Below are 23,771 nucleotides of genomic sequence, written 5' to 3' on the forward strand. Positions count from 1 at the left end.
GAGAGAGAGAGAGAGAGGGAGAGAGAGAGAAAGAGAGAGAGAATAAATACAAAATACTTTTATTCATGTATTTTTGTTCATTTAAAATGTTGCTAATTTTTCAAAAATTCATTACTTTAAATAAAATTTGCTAATACAACAAGAACTGGGAACAGACCAAAAAGTAAATAATACAAAATGGAGAAAGAATACATTAAAATGTTTAAAAATTAAATTAAATTACTGAAACTTTGCCAAAAACCCTTTTCATTTAATCCTATTGGCTTATATTATGACCTAACTAACAATAACAAGCTATTAGTTAACTATGAACTGGCAGTTTTTTAATTACTACACTCTTTATCATTAAAGCTGTATATACTCTACTGTACAGCAAACCAGACAATATGAATCGAGACAACAGCATCTCTGTGCCGTGGGAATACGTATGAACTATTACAATTCTCTGCTTTGAATGGATCCAGACACTTTTCCATCTATTTCAGTTGGGACGATAAGCGTTAATCTTTTGAAGTGGCCTATTACTGTGAATTTTGACGGGTAATAATAGAATGAAGGATACGGTTATTCTAATAATAGTTAAGACAGTTGTTTGGTCCTCCACAGGGTCAAACCTGTAAATATAGCACAACAAATCCTCCTTCAAAAGGAAGCAATCAGGGTGTTTCGTTACACCCCGTCTACACTACTAGTGACTCGACATGACACGACAAACTCCTGTGAAGCTGCTGACGTTGCGCTCTTGCAGTGTAGGCTAAAGCAATAAGCCCCAAGAAGCCGTGGTTTACGGTGAATTTATAACAGCTAAGGGGTGTTGTTAGGCACAATGTCGCTTAGGTTTTATAAAACGGTTATTCCATATGCGTAAAACCAAACTTTGTGGCAATAATTAAGACCAAACTGAACATGGTGTGTGTTTATGGTGCATGTCGGCAATGTTGTCTCGGTGGGGGTGGGGCGTGGTGGAGGTGGGGCTTAGGTAGACAATATTAGGTAGACGATATTTTTAAAGGCGATTATCGATAAGATATTTTTGACATATCGCCCAGCCCTAATCTCTATGGTTGTTTTCAGAATGTAATACTAAATGGAATAATAACATTATTATTTACTGTATACTGTATATTTTTTAAACATTGAATTAGTATGCATTACACAATGGTAAACATTTTAAACTGTAGTATGCTACACTGGTGTCACATGACCTCACGATGTCACATTTTATTCAGCAAGTGGCAAGTTATTTTGAAAATGTGAATAGATGTTAATATAATTTTTTAATATAGAATTTTGTCTTTTGGCAGTTCGATCAGTCCAATTTAACAAATAATAATAATAATAATAATTTAATAAAAAATAAGTTAAAAACAGCTGATATAATCTCTCTCTCTCTCTCTATAGCTGTGTCTCATTTAGAAGGCTGCGTCCTCCGGAGGTCGCATTCGAAGGCTGCATACGTCATCGAGGCTGTCTCATTTCAGAAAAGCAAGTAGGACACTCCGAATGCGACCTCCGAATGCGACCTTCTTTCACAGGAATTCGGAGGATGCATGAGGTGTATCCTTCGCTGCTACAGATAACCCACAATTCTTTGCGTCGCCGTGAACAACCGTTGGTAATTTGAAAAATGCCGGCGCCGGCAGATGTAACGTACACACAAGCGCAGATGTGGTGTTTACAACTTACCTTAATTCGCCTCGGTAAAAACGGATAAACTTTGTTTTTAATATCCTCCTCCTTTTTTTCTCTAATAGATGCTTGCTGTAGGTACGCTGCAGCTCCTCAAATATTGAACACAATAAAACAAGTAAAAGCATTTTTTTTTCAAATTACTTTCCAAATTTAGAAATAATTTTCCTTCATTTAAGTAGTGTGAGAGCGCAACGATGCTCTAAATGTGTTGGCATAGCAACGTGATACTTCCGGTTTCCTTTTCCGCCTGTCCTACGAAGGCCGTCTCGTTTAATTCTAGGTTGAGGACACTTCGTATATGCATCCTACAGAGGACTCGACCTCCGGAGGATTCGACCTCCGGAGGGTGCAGCCTTCTAAATGAGACACAGCTAATGTAGTTCCTCAGAAACAGTTGGGGTTGCAAAAAAGTGGTTGCTGAGCAACACACAAACATAAACAAAGGTGTATGTTAGTAGAATAATTTACAACAGCTTAGAACGTGGCTCAGCCAATCAGAATCAAGGGCCGGAACTATCCGTTTTATAAGAGCGTTTTAGTTCCCGAAAGGTAAGGTCGTTTGACGACTGCTTGGGGAAACTCCTGTTTACTCTATTACTGAAGCCTGATTGGTTAACGTTTGTGTAGCTGCACAAACCAATGGCGCTCGAGCCCGCCAGAAGGGGCGGAGCCGACCGCTATTTAAGTCGGCCATCTCATTAGAATCTTCTCCTTCAGCGATGAGACCATCTCTTCGCTGACTCTGCAATCAAGAAGCCGAAGAGGGAAGAAGCTCAGCCTGCAGCTCGCCGCTGTAGAAGAGCCCCGGCAGCGGAAGAAGCGAGAAGCCTTCCCCTGCGGCTATCCGGCTGGTAAGAGCAATTCCTGAGCAATTTCTCTGCGACATTGTTGCAAATGTTGCACCATGAGTGTGGCTCATGCAGGGAATTCCTTCTCATTCAGCGCGTGCCCAAGCAAACTACCACTGTGATAGTGGACCCACAAGAGCAATTCTCCTCTCCTCACACTGCGAATGCCAGTTCCCCGCCCCCATGTCGTGAACTGCCATTAGTAGGAAAGTAACCACTTGCCGCCTGGATTTTTGCTTGGAAAGCCATCCCCGGCGTGTCAAGCTGGATTCTAAAAACCATGGAACGAGGATACTCGCTCCAGTTCAATCGCAGGCCACCTCGCTTCAGAGGTATTATTCACACTTCGGTAGGGGACAACGCATGTTCTTCGGTCCGAAGTACATACACTGCTTGCAAAGGTGCCGTGGAAACGGTCCCCTTAGCGAACAGCGAGTCAGGTTTTTACAGCCGTTACTTCCTTGTTCCCAAGAAAGATGGTGGGCTCAGACCAATACTCAACCTCAGACATCTGAACTTTTACGAAGTGCGTAGATATGGCTCTTTTCCCTCTGAGACTGATGGGAATCCACTTTTTAAAACTACCTCGACGACTGGCCGAATCAGAACGGGAACTTTTCGCTCACAAGTTGTTGTTGCTCAACCACCTAGAGCGTCTTGGACTGAAAATCAATTCAGCCAGAGTTTTCTGACTCCCAGACAGCGAGTGACTTTCTGGGAACAGTTATAGACTCTGTGAAAATTTGAGCTTGGATTACACCAGAACGCTCCCTGAATATTCAGTGAGTGACGCCGTCATTCAAGCCAGGGTCTGCACGTCCCCTCAGGGCATCCGGGCCCTTCAATATTGGATAAAAGCCCGCGTTCTGTCCACTCGGACAACACGACTGTGGTAGCCTATATCAACCGCCAAGGCGACCTCAGGTCACGTCCCCTTCACAGGATGACTCGACATCTCCTGCATTGGGCACAGAGAGAACTCCTCTCACTACAAGCGGTTCATGTGCCGGGCAGACTAAACCAGGGAGCAGATATGAAGCTCTAGGGGAGTGGAGGCTACATCCCCAGACAGTTCAGATGATTTGGTCAGTTTTCGGCAGGGCAAGAGGTCGACCTCTTCGCCTCCGAAGACAACTATCACTGCCCAACCTATTTTTCAAGACAGCGGGATGCTGTGGCCAACGATTGGCCCAACACCCGTCTGCATGCCTTCCCTCCGATCGCCCTGCTACCCCAGGATGTCAGGTGAGTCAGGGACACAAAGCGCTCTCTCCTCCTCGTGGCCCCTCTCTGGAGGTACCAAGTCTGGTTTCCAGAGATGATCCAGCTGCTATCTGCAGAGCCGTGGTCACTACCACTGAGGAGAGACCTTCTCTTGCAGGTGCAGGGCATGACTTGGCATCCCCAGCCGGAACTGTGGAGCCTTCATGTCTGGCCTTTTAGAGGCTAGAGCTCCGTCTACAAGGCGCCTCTATGCCCTCAAGTGGTCAGTCTTCAGTGACTGGTGTTCAGCACGGAACCAGAATCTGGTATCATGTGATGTGTCCCACATGCTAACCTTTTTGCAGGAGCTGCTGGATAAGGGGTGCACCCCTTCCACGCTCAAAGTCTATGTTGCAGCGATCGTGGTGAATCATTCTCTCGAGGCTGGCCGGACAACTGGCAGGAACGACTTGGTTGTTAAGTTTCTTAGAGGCACTCGCCAGTTAAACCCTCCTCGCCCTAGGACGGTGCCAGCATTATGTACAGAAGGTGCTCTCAACTCCGTTTAGAGCCCAGGTCATTTTCCTTTTAGCCCTCCCTAGAACGGATGGCGAACAAGGTCTAAACTTGTAATGACCCATCTGGGCACTGCAACTTTACATTAAGCGCTCAGAGTCTTTCAGACAATCAGAGCAGCTTTTTGTGTGTATTGGAGGTCGCTCTAAAGGGCTGCCTGTCACAAAGCAAAGACTATCTCATTGGATAGTAGATGCAATAGCTCTGGCTTATGCCTCAGCTGGCTTGCAATGCCCTTTGGGTGCGAGGGCCCATTCCACCAGAGGAATGGCCTCCTTTTGGGCCTGGTCCAGTAGATTCTCTTTTGGGGAGATTTGTGCGGCCGCCGGCTGGTCGTTGCCGTCAACCTTTATTAGATTCTACAATTTGGACGTCCCTGCCCTGCAGGCGCGGGTCTTATCCTCCTAATGCTTACTTTACCCCCACCGGGTGGGGAGAGTTATCTCAAGTAGACCTCAGAACGTTCTCGGGTCTCTTTGTGGCTCAGGCTTATGGAGCCCTCGCTGAATGTTCCTGGGCTGAGCTCGCAGAGCAGGCTAAGTTCTGCATCTGCTTATAGCACGGCGCTACTGGATACGTTCCCCAAGCATTCGTCAAACAATGATGCAACGGGAGTTAACTTTCGATAGGGAACACTCCGGTTACTCACGTAACCTCGGTTCCCTGAGATAAGGGAACAAGCGTTGCGTAACTGGCCATGCTATAGCTGCACACGAATCGATGGCTGTTGCTTCAGTCGTATGATTTTGATGAGATGGTGCTCCGAGCCGACTTATATAGTGGTCGGCTCCGCCCCTTCTGGCGGGCTTGAGCGCCATTGGTTTGTGCAGCTACACAAACATTAACCAATCAGGCTTCAGCAATAGAGTAAACAGGAGTTTCCCCAAGCAGTCGTCAAACGACGATGCAACGCTCGTTCCCTTATCTCAGGGAACCGAGGTTACGTGAGTAACCAGAGTATTTATCATGTTCGCACTTGCAGTTTAGATGGTTGTTTTTCCATCAGTGATGGAAATACTTATCAGACACTAGTACTTTATTTGCTACTAGTCACTATTTCAATACTGATAAGTAACTATTCCATTACTTCTAGCAACACATTTTTGTAACTGAATTCGAAGTATGGACTGGAGTACTATGCAATAGATGTATATACACAGATGCCTCATTAGTGGCAGTTTCTATTGGCTGCTATATGTAAGCTGTCCACCATATTGGAGCCAGTGTTGCCAAGTCTGCGATTTTCTCATGGAATTAGGCTACTTTTATGCTGTTGTTGCTGTTGTTTTTTAGTCTGTGGGAATGTGATTTTGGACCGAACATGATTGCAACATGATTGGGTTAGTTTTGAGCTGTTGCTGGTTTTCTTATGCAGACCTGGCAATCCTGATTGGAGCGGTCAAAGTTAGTCCTTGAACACTCAAGAGTAAATTGACTGTGCATCTGCAACTGTAGGTATATGCATGTATAAACATCTATATCTACAATAGACAAATTTTCTGCTAAACTAACACAATACAAAAAGACAAAGGCATTAGCTAACACAACATTGAAAGGATACCATAGTTTAAAAACCTGTATTATTGAGGTATACATATATAAAAACACAAACCAACACATTCTCACCAGTGAAAGGTTGTCCCATTTCTTTAAGAATTTAAATCTTGGTGTTTTTTTCCAACTAGAGACTGTGCAATGTTGTATGTCATCTTGGAAAACTCACTGATTTTAACTGTGATTGATGACACGTTGACTGTTCCAAGAAGGCAGACACGTCGACATGTCTAGAGTGGTTAAATGTGGCATCTATCTATACATATCTTTGGTACTATGTATGTATACCAGTTATAGACCTTAATTGGTTTAGCATATTGAATTCAACATGGATGAAATTTAGGCTGTGAATGATAAACTTACTGTCCTAACAATGGCACACACTGTATAAAGGTCCCAGATCATGTAATTCTCACAGTTTTCAAACTGTTTTATGGTGTACTTGTCTATTGAAATACATTTAATCAGCTGAACAATGGGTATGTTGTTAAACATTGCAGTCAATTGAACACATTGTACTTCTTTCCTTAGATTTTTTAATATGGTGCTATCCTGACTTAAGTTTATTTTCGTTTTACTAGTAACAATTTATTATGTAATACTTTACATAACTTATTTTACTGGTATCTATTAACTATCTGTCAGTAGTAACGTTTCTTTACATATACATATTGCACTCACTATTAGATTATTTGTCTATTAGTAGGTAAAAACAAAGTAGTAAGCCTACTGTTAACATAAAACTGTTATAGCTTTAAGAAGTAAATGTTAAACCGGCTTGCCAGATATGTCAGGGTTGGACACGTTGCCCTGCTGTCCCTCTGTTGGAAAATTGGGAGAAATGCACGACTCTGCAAGTGTCTCCTACCACACGTTGTTAATAACAATGACTGTGAAACGGGGCCATACGTTGCACAGCTGTGGTCTGTGGTTGCAGATGTCTCTGGATTGATCGAATGCCACACAGGATTGTCTTACTGAACAAAAACAGCCATCGGCTGTTTAATAATGGCGAAACGAGCGTTTGATCTATTGTTTAAAAAAGAATCCCGATAGCTTTAATGGTTATATGCGCATAAGGCTTTACATGAGTCTAAATATAGTAACCTTAAAAGACAGTGAACATATATTATATTTAGGGACCTAACTCTGCGAGGTTGGTGAATGGCTCAGTTTGTTCTGTGAATTTGGAGACATCTGCTGGCGAAGGGTGGAATGAAATGCAGAGCTAATTCTAGGAACGTTTAAACGTCGCTATTTCAACGATAAAAGCTCAACGAAGACTTAATAGATGAGAAGAAGTGCGAATTTAAAAGATGTAATTTTAAACATTCACAAGCACATTGAGTTCCGGAATAAACAGAGCGTCGTGTGTCTGTTTTCCTGTCACGAGTCTGAAGCAAAACCAATTGGATTTGGGCTCTCAGGAAGACTAACCGACGCACGCGACGAAGGGTTGAAGGTTACTTATCCAGCCAATATACACACATGAATACCGAGGTAAGTCTGCTTTTCAAATCCTTTATACGATTACATTTTCTTATCAACCTCCTGCAAAGCGAAAATACAAAACGATTCATATTTACGTAACGTTAATCATTCATGACATTCAGTGAACTTGAGTGTTTTGGGAAGTTTTCTCTGACTATATTGTTCTAATAAACACCTACTCGTTAAGCAGGTGTCGGTTCTGTACTTTGCAAAAAGTGCCGAATTAACGGGACTTAAAGCAGAAAACATCACGGTTCCGTCAAACATATCCTCTCTACAGCTGTGGCAGCATTTGGAGACCAGACATCCAAGGTGAATTATTATTTTAAATGCATTAATAAAAAAGCGCCCAATCAAACAGATGAGATGTTGCCACTCAGTCCACCAATCAGAGACTTCACTAATAATAAAACTTAATAACAGCAATAACAATAATTGTGATAGTTTTTTTTTTTTTTTTTTACATGTAATAAACATTTGACATATTTTGACGTAAAAATACTAATTATAGTAGTAATACTTATTATTAATACATATTTTTATAAAGTTGTTCATTTGAAAGAGAATGTTTATGGCATGTTTATAAACTGTATCTTTCATTTCATTACTAAATATATATATTTAATGTAATAACACTGGGCATTATATTTGCAGTGTAAATATTTCATTCATACTTTGCCCAGATTTGAAGTCTTTATATGTGAAATATATCGCTCTATGCACACTCTAAGCATGTAAATAATGCTTAGAAAAACTAATTATCTACAAATTATTACTTTGTGTTATTTTCCAATGTACAAGAGCAGAGGTGTCCAAACATTTTTAATACGAACGACGAAAAATCAAGCTTGATTGAGGGCCATGGGCCAAAAGTATATTCTATTAAAATGTAATAAATAAATAATTAAATAGATATTTAAATATATATTTTTTTGAATATTTCATATTTTTAAAAATCATATTCATATATTGTTTTTAACATTCAAATGCAAAGATTGCAACAACAACAAAAAAGATAAAATAGTAATAGAAATGAAGATATGCTTTAGTGGGTTTTACCACATTTTTTGTTCTCCTTCCTCTTGTGATATGGAATGATCCATAAATGCTTAAAACCAGGACTCACGGGTCAAATCAAAGGTCTTTGGCCCCTGGGCTCTGGTTTGGGTGTTTCTGGACTAGAGCATCTGTTAATTTTTATTTTAATTTCTATTCATTATATATAGTCATGTTTCATTCGGAAGATGTGTGTCCTGTTCAGCAGACTCTCTGTGTTACGGGATCAGGTGGTTCTGGCCCTGCGTCAGGAGTACGTGCCTCTGGGAGAGCAGCCCTTGACCCTCAGAGACGGGGACGAGGTGGCCGTTATACCGCCCCTTAGTGGAGGCTAAAGAAATTATCAAGGTGGCCATCAAATCCAACACCTGTCTATCTTTGTTACTGTATTTTATTTTTTATGTATATTATAATAAAACATTATAAACACATAACAACATAAGTGTTTCATAGTATACGTTATATTATATAGAAACCTATTTTATATATTAGGGTTTTTTTTGTTCAGGTATGGCTGCAGATGGGGGTCAGGATCTAATTACACTCACTACTGACAAGCTTTCTGCTGATAGTGTTTCTCAATCTGTTACGTGTCCCTCCTGTGGTGCTGTATCTCTGTTTATTGGTCAGTCTTTGTTACGCTGAATTTCAATGGATCATTGCTTCTGTTTAGATTTGGCTTTCTTACAGCTACCTATTAGTTTTATATGTGATCTCCTCTTTCAGGAACCACCAGAGATAATTTTGAGGGGAAGAAAGTGATCCGGCTTGAATATGAAGCGTACAGTCCAATGGCAGAGTCAGAGCTCAGGAAGATCTGCCGTGAGATCCGGACAAAGTGGCCCAGCATCAGACACATTAACATACAGCATAGACTTGGGTGAGTCTCAAAGCTTGTTCAGATAATAGAAGTTAATCACTTTAACATCATTATATCTAAAGGGTATTTTCTGTGTTTTCCCACCGTGTCCACAGTGTGGTTCCTATAACAGAAGCAAGTGTTATAATAGGGATCTCGTCACCGCACAGAAGTGATTCCCTGGAGGCGGTGAAGTACTGCATCAACACACTCAAAGCTACTGTGCCAATCTGGAAAAAGGTCTGTATAACCATATAGAACATGAATAAGGTACAAAAAAAGACCTTTGAAAAGGGGGTGCTTTAAAAAGTTGTCAACCTCGGGAGGTCATATGATGCGATTTCAAGTTTTGCTTTCTCTTTGAAGTGTTACAAGCTGATTGTGCATAGATAAGATCCCTGAAGTTGCAAAGACTAAAGTCTCAAAACCAAAGAGATATTCTTTATCAAAGTTAAGACTCTGCCACGCCCCCCTAAAACGGCTCGTTCTAACACGCCCCCACATATCTACCTCACTATGTGGAAATATTTGCATAATGCCGCCCAAATGTGCACGCAAAGTTTTTTTTTTTTTTTACTGAACCATAATATGGCACATTTTAAAATTGATTTGTTTGATACTATTACTGTCTAGTAATAAGCATTAAATATTAACACTAAAAAGACGTGGATGATACAACTTTACAGAGAATAAATTTTAATATAACAGCAAGTTATTAACAAGTAATTTTTGTTAAACTTACATTTGCATTAAATTATGGGCAATATTTAATTAATCACTTTTCCTGACAAACTTGGTAACAGGGTTGAATGGTCAAGTTGATAAATGCAGTCAACACTACAATTTGTGTAAATAATGATAAAATGGACGAGTTTTGTTTGTCTTCACATAAGTGAACATGAAATGTTACTCTAAGAAAGGTAATCATTAGAATTAGTTAAATAACTGTTTTTAATACAATAATTTTGTCTGCATATTGTCAAAATCATGACTTGTGGTTGTAATTATTGGATATTTGATAAGATCAAAATCTGGGACAGACTACAAAAACAGACATTTCTCATTTAAAACAAGCTATTTTTATGCTAGGTAATTGTATGTAATCAAATAGTTCTGACAGCAAAACAAAAAAAAGTTATTTGTGCCTCTTATACTTTAAGTATAATTATTATCTTTTAAGTTTTTAAGTAAACATAATAAAGTTATAAGACACTAGTCTACCCTGTTTGTGGAACCCTTCCTTTTTTTATAATAACTTGTAACTTGTAATTATTGCAATCAAAGTGTAATAATTTCTCTTCATATATTACATTGCACAATTGTTTGGAACATGCTTGTAATTATTTTGTACTTTTCAGGAAATATACGAGTCTGGGGAGCCGTGCTGGAAAGAGAACAAGGAGTGTTTGTGGGCGGATACTGGGAAAGATCCCAACCAAAGTTGAACTGTTAACTAGCAAATGAGCTACAGTAAATCTCATGAAGCATCAAGAGGTTTTTATTGAAAAAAATACAAAGCTCAAAGTTTTCCTGTAACACCTGATGAAACAAAGATTTTAATCAAAAGAGCATATTCTACTCTTCTCTTGAATAGAAAGTCTTAAAAAAGTACCAGTGCAAAAACATTATGTAAACATTAAGGGAAATCGTTGTCATTTATGTTGCCTTCGATTAGTCTAGCCTCAAAGATTTCCTAAAAACGCCACATAACAGCATCAGTAGAAGTTATACCCTGAATTCATGTAGCAATTTACTGACAACACTTTCATATACATGCAAATATGTTTGACATTTCAGAAGATTTGACTACATCATATAATGCTTAGATCATTTGTTAATGCAGTCAAATAGTTTGAAATGTCATACATTCGCGGATAACATTATGCTGTATTTTATGTTTATAAATGGCAAGTTAGTAATAAGAAACAATGCAGACAACACTTTAAAAATCTTGCATTATTACATCATTTGTTAATGTAAGATTTAATGTTAAGTTTTTAAAGTGTTTTTACTTTACTAACTTGATTCATTTGTGCAAGTAGTCACAATCATTTATTTTCTCATTCAGTGTTAGTCCATTTCCCTGATGTGTTGCATACAGGGGCACTGCTTACTACTGGAGTTATTTGCTCATGTTTACATAGTATGGACAACAGTGGCAGCGGTAGAATTCACAAAAAAACCTGCTTACCAGTGTTTTGCTGCTTTGGGCATAAAACATTTTTGAGGTTGCAATTTGGTATTGCTGAAATGGTCTCACTACAATTTTGTGAAGGCTTATTTTCACTGATACTGTATAATTTGGAACATATGCCTGGTATGCTTTAGAATTTTGGGGAATTTTAGTACTCCAGTATATAAAATAAATGATCAAATTTGTTCAATTAAGTTAGTCAATGACTCAAAGGTCATTTTACTCATATGCCACAAATTATCTCTTTAGGCCTAGTATGTTAGGGTATGCATACCTCTAAAATCTTTGGTATGGTGTGTGACCCTATATGCACATTCAGCCCAATTTTTCTTAACCATTTGTGCAATGTAGATATGGGGAGTCAACACCAAAAAGCTGATTCCTTGACTCTGAATAGCCATAGTCTTGGGGTCAACTCTAGCACAGGAATCGACTCGTTGTTGACTCCATTGCTGTGTCTGAAATTCCTCACTCATTCACTAGTCCCTATATAGTGCTCGCCAGTTGAGTGCACTATATCGCCAAGGAGTGAACCAAATAAAGCCAGGAAATCGGACACTGACTTCACTGGGTTGACATAGAAACAACTGTCACAATGCCCTCACCTGGCCATTATATTAATCCGAAGAATATGTTTTCTCTCATTCATTTAACTCTGACATGGCTGTTGTATGTATTGGCAACAACTAAAAAATGGTGATACTCATAATTTCAAAGTAATGTCATCTCTAAATTGGAATTATTAGCCATGGTTAAAGTGTATTTTAATGTTTAAAGTTTTTGTCACCAAAAAAATAAAAATAATTTAGTGTGTAATATAAAGACTGCTATATTGTAAAGGTCCTTGCACACCGAGTTCGAAATTTTCGTATGCGTTGTTTTCTGGGGTTTTTTTCATATTCGTCATCCTTTCCCATCAATATGCTTCCTACGGATGTGAAAACACAGAAAAACAAACCTGGTCCTAATTTTTTTTTATGACGGACGAAAGTTTCGTAGGCAGTGTGTAAACATGATTGACACAACGTGAGGTCGTATCTATTTTTTAACGTGTGAAAATTTCGGACTCGGTGTGCAAAGACCTTGTCTCTTCTTATTGCTGACCCTGCAAGTAACAGCGAGTCGATAGGGAGTCGACTCTGGAAGAACCTGCAATCGAACAGGGTTAAGGCTAGAAGGGATACAGCTGTGGCTACTGGGCATGCACACATCAATATAGCATCATTTTTGTCACACTGTACAACAATAATTACTATTTTTGCATTATTGTAAGGGGTAGGTTAGGGGTAACTAGTTGCTCCACAAGGTGGCACACAGTCCCAGGCCGTTGTTTCTCAATCAGAAAAGGAACAGAGGAGACCGAACTAGAACAATAAACTAATAAAGATGGCAACAACAACAGACGCCCGTATTGACAAGTGCTTCTGTGGTGGATGGAGACCTGCAACTTTAGTTTAAATGAGTACAAAGACTCTCATCACTCATAACTTCTGAAGAGAAATAGCGCAGACACTGGACAAGGGTGACTCTAATGTGCATGTGTCCAGCGCCTGTGCACACTATCAAATGGAGGATACTTTGAAAAGCTACACACAAAGAGAAGTATACTTTGGGCATGAGTCAATAGTAAAAAATATCTAGCTAAATACTAACTACTCAGAAAATGACTGGAAGTGGTAAGACTGCCAAAAAGATACACCAGCATTCGAGTCAAGCAGGGGAAAAGACATATGAAAGATGAATGGGTTTTGAATGCCAATATTTGACTTGCCGCGCTGAAATCAAATTGGCAATTTTTAAAAACACAGTTTGCTCTTTCTAGCCCTTTTCTGGCTATTAGTGTCAGGGAAGAAAGCAGTGATATTGCCAAATGAGTCTCGGCAGAATTCTTAGGGTGTCTCGCTGTTTTCCTGCAGTTCCTGATTTTCCGCTCCATTCTCCTCCCTGTTTATCATCGGCTGATACTTCCTCTTGAAGAATCCAAGCTGAACGCCAAAAATACATGGATTTTTAAAGAAGACAATGACAAGATGTAGACCAAATAAACATTGAAACGGCAAAACAAAGTACCTTCCAAAGCAATGCGACGGCAAGAGCCAATAACAGCAGACCCCCGATAACACTTCCTATAATGGCACCCACTGGAACGTCCCCTTTAGCTCCAGGTTTGCTCACTTTGACTTCAACCTGCAGTCAAGAGTCGAATTGTAAATTTAGCCTACATTGGGTAATGACTGCTGATCCCATACAGCAATTTTTATTTTCTGGCCAAAAGATATTTTAAATGTATGCAAAATATATGCTGTTAACAGTGGAACTCAATGAAATATATTTTTGAAATTGAAAATATATGTAGTTTTAAATTTCACATACCAAAATATATTTCAAAGAGTATTTCAGGCCAAGAAAATAGATTTCCAATCTTACAGTAAAGGCTAAATGCAAATGTAGATGGAATAGCCTATTAGAGATCAAAACTAGATTTATAATGATTTAATTATATTCAATTTTATATATACAGTATATATATATATATATATATATATATATATTGGAATTTTATATATGTTCCTTGCTGATTTCTATTCAAATGTGTTATGTTCACGTGTTGGACATCAAATATTTTCTTTAATAGTGACATGCATTTTCTTGGAATGAAATATATGAAAGGGAAAAAATTTAATTTTATATAAAAAACATTTTCCCCTCCCCAAAAATATATTGGCAAAAAATATATTTACATAAATACATTTTGCAACATGTTAAGACACACAGATGCATATATATATATATATATATATACACCTTTTTTTTTTTTTTACATATTTGAGGCAAAAAAATAATTTCCAAATGATTGATCCGGCTTGATTTGACTGTACCTGCAGGTGTTTCTGTTTGATGAACAGCAGCTCCGGTTGAGACGTCTCTATATCAGCTCTCACAGAGAGCACGGTGTACAGAAAATCAGCCTGTAATAAACAAACACTGTTAACCCCAATATTAGCCCAGACCGATACAAGAAAAGCACTGAGATGAGTTTATTTACCATTGCAAAGGTACCATTCCATATGTTTGTCGTTACATTCACATAATAATCACTCTTCTCCTGTAGGCCCTTCAGGACGCATTGCAGTAAGCGGCATTTGGCCGTTTTGCAGTTCTGTGGATGGTGAACAGATGATCAGTACGGATGGAAATGAAGACATCCTGTTATTTTGTAATCGGAGACAGGATTAGTCATCATGCAAATCAACTCCACCTAGATCAAATTAAAAACATTATTACACAAATAATTATTACTGGGTTTCATACTTCATTCATTAGTACTTCCTTTGTGTGTCACGATCAGTAACAAAAGCCAATGTTTTTGGCAGTCTTGGATTTCAAGAATTTTTTAGATGAAGATCCACAAGCACTGACCAGTTCATCTGTTCCTCTAAAACTCTCCTCTTTGAATCGGACCATATAAGGTTTCTCGCTGATCTTAAACGGGTCGATCAGTTGACTGTCTGCACAATGGATTTTTTCAGCCTGGAAATATCATGTCAAATCATTTCCACATTCACAGACAATGCGTTCGCTCATGTTTATGATGGATTGTGTGTGTAAATGTGAGGTTATGGATCCTCACAGGTGAGGTTTTAATGCTGGTCGTGTAGAGGAGAGGATTTCCTGCTTTGGTGCTGTTGGGCAAAGAGACAGTGAGGTAAACCAGGCTGACTGGGACCACTCCTGTAGAAACCTGGAGAAATAAATACACTCACATCACCATCAACTTCATTTTCAAAGCAAACCAACAGATGGTGGTAGAGAACAGCCTGAAGGATTCATCCGTTACATGAACTCACCTTTAAATTAAAGTTCAAATCTGGGCCGATGTCCTTGAATTTCCTCACTGTGGTTGTGAAACTGTTCTCTTTTTCAAGCAAGTAAACATCGATGTTTGATTCTCTGAAGAAATTAAAATAAAACAAAGACATTAAGAGAGGACTTTTAGTGAAACATTCTGATGGGTTAAAAGGTTTTGTTTAATAATTGGATATCAAGTAGAAACACTGTTGGGGAAAGTTACTAAAATAACCACCATAAAAAAGTAACTAATTGTGTTACTTAGCTACTTTTTATGGAAAGTAATGTATTACATTGTTTTTGCCCAGCTCAGGTGACAGAAAATAATGCAAAAATCTAAACCAGGCTGACTGGGACCACTCCTGTAGAAACCTGGAGAAATAAATACACTCACATCACCATCAACTTCATTTTCAAAGCAAACCAACAGATGGTGGTAGAGAACAGCCTGAAGGATTCATCCGTTACATGAACTCACCTTTAAATTAAAGTTCAAATCTGGGCCGATGTCCTTGAATTTCCTCACTGTGGTTGTGAAACTGTTCTCTTTTTCAAGCAAGTAAACATCGATGTTTGATTCTCTGAAGAAATTAAAATAAAACAAAGACATTAAGAGAGGACTTTTAGTGAAACATTCTGATGGGTTAAAAGGTTTTGTTTAATAATTGGATATCAAGTAGAAACACTGTTGGGGAAAGTTACTAAAATAACCACCATAAAAAAAGTAACTAATTGTGTTACTTAGCTACTTTTTATGGAAAGTAATGTATTACATTGTTTTTGCCCAGCTCAGGTGACAGAAAATAATGCAAAAATCTAGCGTAGCATTAGTTCTGGCAGGTCACGTTAGTCAAGCTCGCATCAGCTGACTCTCAGCTGATCCCCATCAACCTATGGGAATACAACACCTATCTTAAGTATTCATATTTAAGGTCCCGCAGTAGTATCAGCAGTTTTTGCATTGCTCAATAGCTAATTACCCGCCTCCATCCCCAGCTCCTCCTCTGTCAATAAGGATTCAGCCTTCTGATTCTCCTTTGAATCAGACTAATTCTAAAATGTGTGCATAACATTATTGAACTTTAACGATATCTGCAATACATTTATGTTGGTTCTGTTCTGTTTACCCTTGGGGGGGGGGGGTTATCGCGGCTCTCCCTGCTCTCATCCATGCTAGGCTGCATGGATGTGCAGGGAGTTCTTGCCCAGAACGGAACCATACCACCAATCCAAACTGTATGCTAATTGTCAATCATCTTTGACGATAGTGGTCCTGACAGAAGTAAAGTAACGTGCATTATTTATTTGAAAAAGTAACTCTGATATTTTTTTGGAAATTTAAAGTAATGCATTCCTTTTCTAGTTACTTGAAAAAAGTTATCTGATTACGTAACTCGCGTTACTTGTTATGCTACCTCCAACACTAAGCAGAAATGCTACAACTACTCAGACACGCACATATATTTAAAAAGTGGTTTTTAAAGTGATGTATAATAAACAATTTCGGATATAATGTTCATATTAATTCCAAAGTTACTTAGGAATATTTTTTTACAAGTTTTCGCAAGCAATGTTCCCATACTTCCCACATTTTCTAACAATTAATAACCCAAATAATTGTGAGGTCAGTGATATATTTTTGTTTATATATATATTTTTTATAGTTTTTGAAAGAAGTCTCTTATGCTCACCAAGGCTGCATTTATTTGATCAAAAATACAGTAAAAACAGCCATATTGTGAAATCTTACCTTTTAAAATAACTGCTTTCTATGTGAATTTATGATACCATTTAATTTATTCCTCTCAGGCAAAGCTGAATTTTCTGCATCATTACTCCAGATCACATGATCCTTCATCAATCTAATATACTGATTCGCTACTCAAGAAACTTTTTCCCTGATTTTTTATTATCAATGTTGAAAACATTTCAACATTATATGCTTAATATATTTGCTGAATTTTTTTCAGGATTCTTTGATAAATAGAAAGTTCAAAAACAGCATTTATTTAAAATAGATATTTATTAAAACATTACAAATATCAATTTAACGCATCCTTGTTGAACAACAATAACAACAACAAAAGTATTAGTCTAAATGAACCCAAACTTTTTAGCAGAACAAATAGATGTCAGAATGCAGTAACAGACCAATCATACAGAAATATTGGGGAGAGGTGTTTCATGTCTGACCTGCTGAGGATGATCTCAGAGTTGTATTGGACAGGAATGGAGACAGAGATCTTATTATCAGCGGGAGTTTCCTCTGTGCTGTCACTGCAGTGCAAATGAACCAATGAAACTGTGATTAACACGTGACTAAACCTGTGAATCACTGGCACCTGCTGCTTAATAATATTTTCATTCTTGGAGGACTGTCAGATTTTTTGCAATTCTCTAAATAGCTTTTAGCATATGCACAGCGATAAAATGAAACTATAAAAAGTCATTGTTAAAAAAAAATGTAATTGTGTAAAACAGTTTACCTTAAAGCCTCAAAGACAACATTGACATCTTTTTGAAGCTGATTCAAGTTAAAGTCAAAGTTGACCACAAATGTAACCTGTGGAAAACATACAAAACCATTACAATCACATCAGTCAGATATGAACATTAATGCTCAGAGATGTCTGCCTCACCGATTGGTCCGTCCTCAGCGCTGGATAACTCACTTGGCAGATGAGTGTGTCTGATTCTTTCATCAGAGTGCACTTCACCTCTGCTCCCTCAGTCTGCAATATCAGATTGAATAATAACACAAGAATTTGTGTGAGCCATGTAAGCAAAATATGCATATTATATTGCACTTAAATTTTGGTTAGACTATTGTATATGCTAGAGTTTGGCGAGCCATAGCCTCCTGCCCAGTTTTGTACAGCTGATTTTAAGTGCAATGTAAGTGATGAATAATTTGCATTGCCTGTGGTGTAACAGAAGCGTAGAACAGGTTACTGGAGTAGCTGGCTGACACTCGTGCATTGTATGCATTCTCCTTCCTGTTCATCACGATCACAGTGAAGGAGAGTCTTCTCTTGTTCTGGCTCACCACAAGTGAAGTTTTGCTAGAAATAATAAAAAACACTTATATACCAATTATACATACTTGTATTTTTACACAAGAGATTGGATAAATGGATGCGTTGCCAAAATGTTTTGCGAATTAAATATGGCGCTAGTTAATTAGAGACCAAATGCACATCAAATTTCACATTTCCTAATAAGAGATGGTTCATTATTATTTTGTCCTGTTTTAAGGTCCTTGCACACTGAGTTCTCGTGAGTTTTCACATGCGTTTTTTTGATTTGTTCATATTCGTCAACCTTTCAATGCTTGCTACGGATGCGAAAACGCAGAAAATCGAACCTGATCAAAATTTTTTTATGACGGAGGAAAGTTTCGGAGGCGGTGTGTAAATGTGATTAACACAACGTAAGGTCGTATTTAATTTTTAACGTGCGAAAATTTCGGATGAGAATTGCGGACTCAGTGTGCAATGACCTTCAGTCATATGCTTGAGGAAATCTTACCCAAGTGTCTCTTCACTCTGTGCAGTCAGTACCAAGTCACTGAAGCAAACGTCATCTTCGCCACAGTCCTTTGAGAACGGGATCTGGACCAAACCAAACCAAACCCACAATGAGGATTTAGGAACAGTTTCTGGACATTATTCTGCATTCTCCAATTTTAAGTCAGGGTTTTTAAACTGGTGTCCAGGGCAGTCCATGGAAAATTTGAGAGACTAAAAAAGTATTTTAATAGTAAGAAATATTAGATACATATCTATAGTTTTGTTAAAAATATATATTTTCTAGAACATTGTTCATCTGTCCTTGGGATGTATGTACTGAATGAATTTGTGTTATATAATTTTTTTTTTCTAGAGAGTTTTTTGTTGTCTGTTTATCCTGCTCACTAGTTGTACGGCACTATTTTCTTAAAAAATTGCTTTAGAATAATATTTTTATTAAATTGCTATGCAAATAAATTTGAACTTGAACTTAAATAGTTTATTTTATATGCAATTAATGGGATATCATTAACATAATCAAAATATGCATTAAAAATAAGCATTATAAAAAATAAAAAATAAAATAAAAAAAATATATATATATATGTGTGTGTGTGTGTAGATATAGATATATAATTTATTTAAACTTTAATAATATTTATATATATATTTATTTTGCAAACAATGCATTTATTATTATAACACTATTTTTCCTCACATAGCATACTATAAATGGGTCTGTATAGCTGTCTTTATATGTTAGAAAGCGGGTTGCTCATAAAGGGGATCATCATATTTGGCCATCATAGTTTGAAAGTTCCTGACATACAGTGGGGAAAAAAAGTTAGTCAGCCACCAATTGTGCAAGTTCTCCCACTTAAAAAGATGAGAGAGGCCTGTAATTTTCATCATAGGTATACCTCAACTATTTACCAATTAATTCTTTAAAAATCCTACAATGTGATTTTCTGGATTTTTTTTCTCATTTTGTCTCTCATAGTTGAGGTATACCTATGATGAAAATTACAGGCCTCTCTCATCTTTTTAAGTGGGAGAACTTGCACAATTGGTGGCTGACTAAATACTTTTTTGCCCCATTGTAGCTGATATAATGGTTTAGATTAATTGTCTTTTTTCTTAACACGTGTCCTTCACAGTAAACCACAGGCACTTAAAACTCAGAAATTTGCTTCTTGCAACACTCACAAAAAATTCCCACGCATTAGGACTGAAGACGTCCAGAACGGGGTTGGCATCTGGATGGCTGAGGACCACATCCACACGCAAAGCAATTGAGTTGACGAGGTCAGGGGTCTCCTGCACATAGACGTCATGCTCTTCACATACGTTCTGCGCAGAGACGCTGATGTCTTTCTGGACAACTCGATCCAAGTTGCTGAAGTGACCTCTAGGACTGACCCGGGACGACTGCAGGTCGGCATCCAGGGTCAAGTTGTACTTGATATCTGTTTTTATAAAAGAAAATTCAAATGCATCACTTCTTCAAACCAAATGTGTCCATCTCCTAAAAAAAATACGGCCCAGATCAGAATCGGTATCCTTACCCGCTGGCCCAAGTGGATTCGCTGGTTTAAATGTTGCACTAAAACACACTTTAGCCTTGAAGCAGGACACCTGCCTCCCACTATAGCGGCACGGTTTACTCAGGATACTGATCTTGTCAGGGGTGAAGGAAACCTTGGCCGTGACCACTGCAACTCCTCTACTCCTAAAACCATATGATGCGAGAGGTCAAGAATGCATCAATTAAAACGCAACCCTTCAAGTGATTTATGGCTTTTGGAACAAACAGAAGAGTCCCACAGAAAGCTGATGCTTAGAGGATTGCTGAAGTGAAAAATGGGATTCCAGAGGACAGCTGGAGCGATCATTTCCCTGGCCACAAACACATCTACATATCCCACCATGACTGAGGCCATCCCTGCAGCTGTTCTGCACTTAACTCAGTTGTTGAAGGTGGGCCGTTAATGAAGTTATGTTACATGGGACGGTCTAATCGAGCTGTTTTACACCCCCACAAAGTATGAAAATCAATTGGTGAAATGAAGGTTGATGTGTTTAAATTCTCACCAGAGTTGGACCACTTTCCCAAAAGCCCCCACCGCCACATCTGGGATGAAGTCTCCGTTCATATCTCCTCTGCCGTCTAGAGAGCGGCCGAAGAACTTCAACGCTGGGTCCAGTTTCGTTCCGACAATTTTCTGAATGCGTAAGAATATTCTGAATTTGGACACTTGCTGATATATTTAATGTGTGTTGAGGACTCGGTGAAGTTCGGTTCTACCTGTGAGCTCTGCTTTCTGATGGTTTTTCTGTCTCCATAGTAGATGTAAATGGCACCTTGGCCATTGCCTTCCAGCGGAGCGCCAACCACAACGTCGCTGAAGCCATCTAGGTTTAGATCGGGGACGGCAGTGATGGCCGTCCCAAACCGAGCATTCTTTTGAGAACCCTCCAAGAAACCCTGGTTACTCAAGATACCCTGTTAAAAAATTAAATAAATTAAAAAATAAAAACAGATACAGTATGTTAGTACTACTAACATACAGACATTAAACGGTTTATTAAATGCATTTGTAGCATCAACATGTTATATATTGCAAGCACAACTTTACCGTAGACTACATACTCTTTTATTTATGTTATTTTAAATTAACCAGTTAAAAATAATTGAGTAAAAAACCTTGAGTTAAAACTGTTGAGTATCCGTATAGACACTTATGTGGCATTTTTTGTTGTGATATACAAAATAATAATATAATATTTATTACAATCATTCTTTAAAACAATACTAATTATCATTCAAAAGACTGGGGTCAGTAAGGTTTTTTTTTTTAATAAATTCATTTCTTTTGAATTTTATTCAGCAGGGACACATAAAATTGTTCAAAAGTGACAGTAAAGATATTTTTTTATGTTGCAAAAGATTTCTATTTCAAATCAATTCTGTTCTTTTGAACTTTCTATTTATCAAGGAATCCTGAAAAAATATATATAATGAAATATATGGCCATATTCTACATCCCTAATCCTACTCAATACCTAAACTTAACATCTACCTTACAAAATATTAATAAGCAACAAATTAGGACTTTATTGAGGCAAAAGTCATAGTTAATGGTTTGTTGATGACGAAAATTGGATCTAAAAACAAATGTGACCAAAAAAAAATTTCTTAAGCAGCAAATCAGCATATTAGAACGATTTCTGAAGGGTCATGTGACACTGAAGACTGGCGTAATGATGCTGAAAATTCAGCTTTGCATCACAGGAAAAAAATACATTTTAAAATATATTACAATAGAAAACAGTTATTTTAAATTGTAATAATATTTCACAATATTACTGTTTTTACTGTATTTTTGATCAAATAACTGCAGCCTTAGTGAGCATAAGTCAAAAACATTAAAATATTGTACCAACCCCATACCCCACACTGAATTTGGAGGTATTTAGTAAATATATATCTCCTCCTGGTAATGGTGGCAGACAAAAATCACCTAGGAGAAAATTAACAGCAGTACAGAGTATGAAAAGACAATGCAGATCAGATTCCCAGTGAAATGCTCTCCGACAGCAAATGCAATGAGTTGCTTCCTTCAAGTTATGCAGAGGTCAGATGGATTCGACCGCAATTTCAAAAAGAAGTTACTATGTCTGTTTTTGAAGCAATTGGTAGCAAAAATTTGGAAGAAATAGTACAGCACCTTAAATCGTCAGCCTGCTATCTTTACACACTTCCCACATCTTTTTTCAAAAGTGTGCTTAACTGTTTAGAAGCAGATCTCTTAGCAGTGGTGAACGCCTCACTTCTTTTTGGGACTTTTCCAAACTCCCTGAAAACTGCAGTTGTTAAGCCCCTTCTGAAAAAGTGCAATCTTGATAACACCGACCATATTGAGCAAATATAGACCAATATTAAATCTTCCTTTTATAGACAAGATTATTGAAAAGGTAGTTTTTAATCAGCTGAACAACTACTTAAACTCAAATAGATACCTGGACAATTTTCAATTTGGTTTCCGACTGCATCACAGCACAGAGACAGCAGTCATTAAGATAATTAATGATATTCACTTAAATTCTGATTCTGGCAAAATATTCTGATTCTGGCTGGTACTATTAGATCTTAGTGCTGAGTTTGACACTGTTGATCATAACATACTTCTAGAGCGACTGGAAAACTGGGATGGTACTCAAATGGTTCAGATCATACTTAGAAGGGAGAGGTTATTATATGAGTATAGGAGAGCATACAGGTGCATCTCAATAAATTAGAATGTCGTGGAAAAGTTAATTTATTTCAGTAATTCAAATCTAATTGTGAAACTCATGTATTAAATAAATTCAATGCACACAGACTGAAGTAGTTTAAGTCTTTGGTTCTTTTAATTGTGATGGTTTTGGCTCACATTTAACAAAAACCCACCAATTCACTATCTCAACAAATTAGAATATGGTGACATGCCAATCAGCTAATCAACTCAAAACACCTGCAAAGGTTTCCTGAGCCTTCAAAATGGTCTCTCAGTTTGGTTCACTAGGCTACACAATCATGGGGAAGACTGCTGATCTGACAGTTGTCCAGAAGACAATCATTTACACCCTTCACAAGGAGGGTAAGTCACAAACATTCATTGCCAAAGAAGCTGGCTGTTCACAGAGTGCTGTATCCAAGCATGTTAACAGAAAGTTGAGTGGAAGGAAAAAGTGTGGAAGAAAAAGATGCACAACCAACCGAGAGAACCGCAGCCTTATGAGGATTGTCAAGCAAAATCGATTCAAGAATTTGAGTGAACTTCACAAGGAATGGACTGAGGCTGGGGTCAAGGCATCAAGAGCCACCACACACAGACGTGTCAAGAAATTCGGCTACAGTTGTCGTATTCCTCTTGTTAAGACACTCCTGAACCACAGAC

At 38.0% G+C, this 23,771-nt stretch overlaps 2 protein-coding genes across 2 annotated transcripts in view; one reads left to right on the top strand and one right to left on the bottom strand.

Annotated features, from left to right (window-relative positions):
- The first annotated feature begins 8,683 nt into the window (after positions 1–8,683).
- On the top strand, positions 8,684–10,737 carry LOC107597632 (molybdopterin synthase catalytic subunit-like). Its single transcript, XM_016288786.1, has 5 exons — positions 8,684–8,768; positions 8,929–9,045; positions 9,147–9,300; positions 9,396–9,519; positions 10,638–10,737. The coding sequence occupies exons 2-5, from the start codon at positions 8,931–8,933 to the stop codon at positions 10,722–10,724; spliced, it is 480 nt and encodes a 159-aa protein (XP_016144272.1). The 5' UTR covers positions 8,684–8,768; positions 8,929–8,930; the 3' UTR covers positions 10,725–10,737.
- A 27-nt stretch (positions 10,738–10,764) lies between these two features.
- Positions 10,765–23,771, bottom strand: part of LOC107597671 (integrin alpha-2-like) — a 22,243-nt gene continuing 9,236 nt past the window's right edge. Inside the window, exons 4-19 of the mRNA XM_016288836.1 lie at positions 21,137–21,334; positions 20,923–21,053; positions 20,397–20,560; positions 20,038–20,297; positions 18,851–18,933; positions 18,243–18,384; positions 17,962–18,054; positions 17,809–17,885; positions 17,516–17,599; positions 15,801–15,903; positions 15,105–15,215; positions 14,894–15,004; positions 14,520–14,633; positions 14,353–14,442; positions 13,544–13,660; positions 10,765–13,458 (exon numbers count right to left, since the gene is read on the bottom strand). Coding sequence (XP_016144322.1) covers positions 13,363–13,458; positions 13,544–13,660; positions 14,353–14,442; positions 14,520–14,633; positions 14,894–15,004; positions 15,105–15,215; positions 15,801–15,903; positions 17,516–17,599; positions 17,809–17,885; positions 17,962–18,054; positions 18,243–18,384; positions 18,851–18,933; positions 20,038–20,297; positions 20,397–20,560; positions 20,923–21,053; positions 21,137–21,334 — 1,974 coding nt within the window. The 3' untranslated portion in view covers positions 10,765–13,362. The remainder of the gene's footprint in view (positions 13,459–13,543; positions 13,661–14,352; positions 14,443–14,519; positions 14,634–14,893; positions 15,005–15,104; positions 15,216–15,800; positions 15,904–17,515; positions 17,600–17,808; positions 17,886–17,961; positions 18,055–18,242; positions 18,385–18,850; positions 18,934–20,037; positions 20,298–20,396; positions 20,561–20,922; positions 21,054–21,136; positions 21,335–23,771) is intronic.

This window comes from Sinocyclocheilus grahami, unplaced genomic scaffold (assembly GCF_001515645.1).
Source record: "Sinocyclocheilus grahami isolate Dianchi unplaced genomic scaffold, SAMN03320097.WGS_v1.1 scaffold234.1, whole genome shotgun sequence".
In the NCBI taxonomy this organism is placed as follows: Eukaryota; Metazoa; Chordata; class Actinopteri; order Cypriniformes; family Cyprinidae; genus Sinocyclocheilus; species Sinocyclocheilus grahami.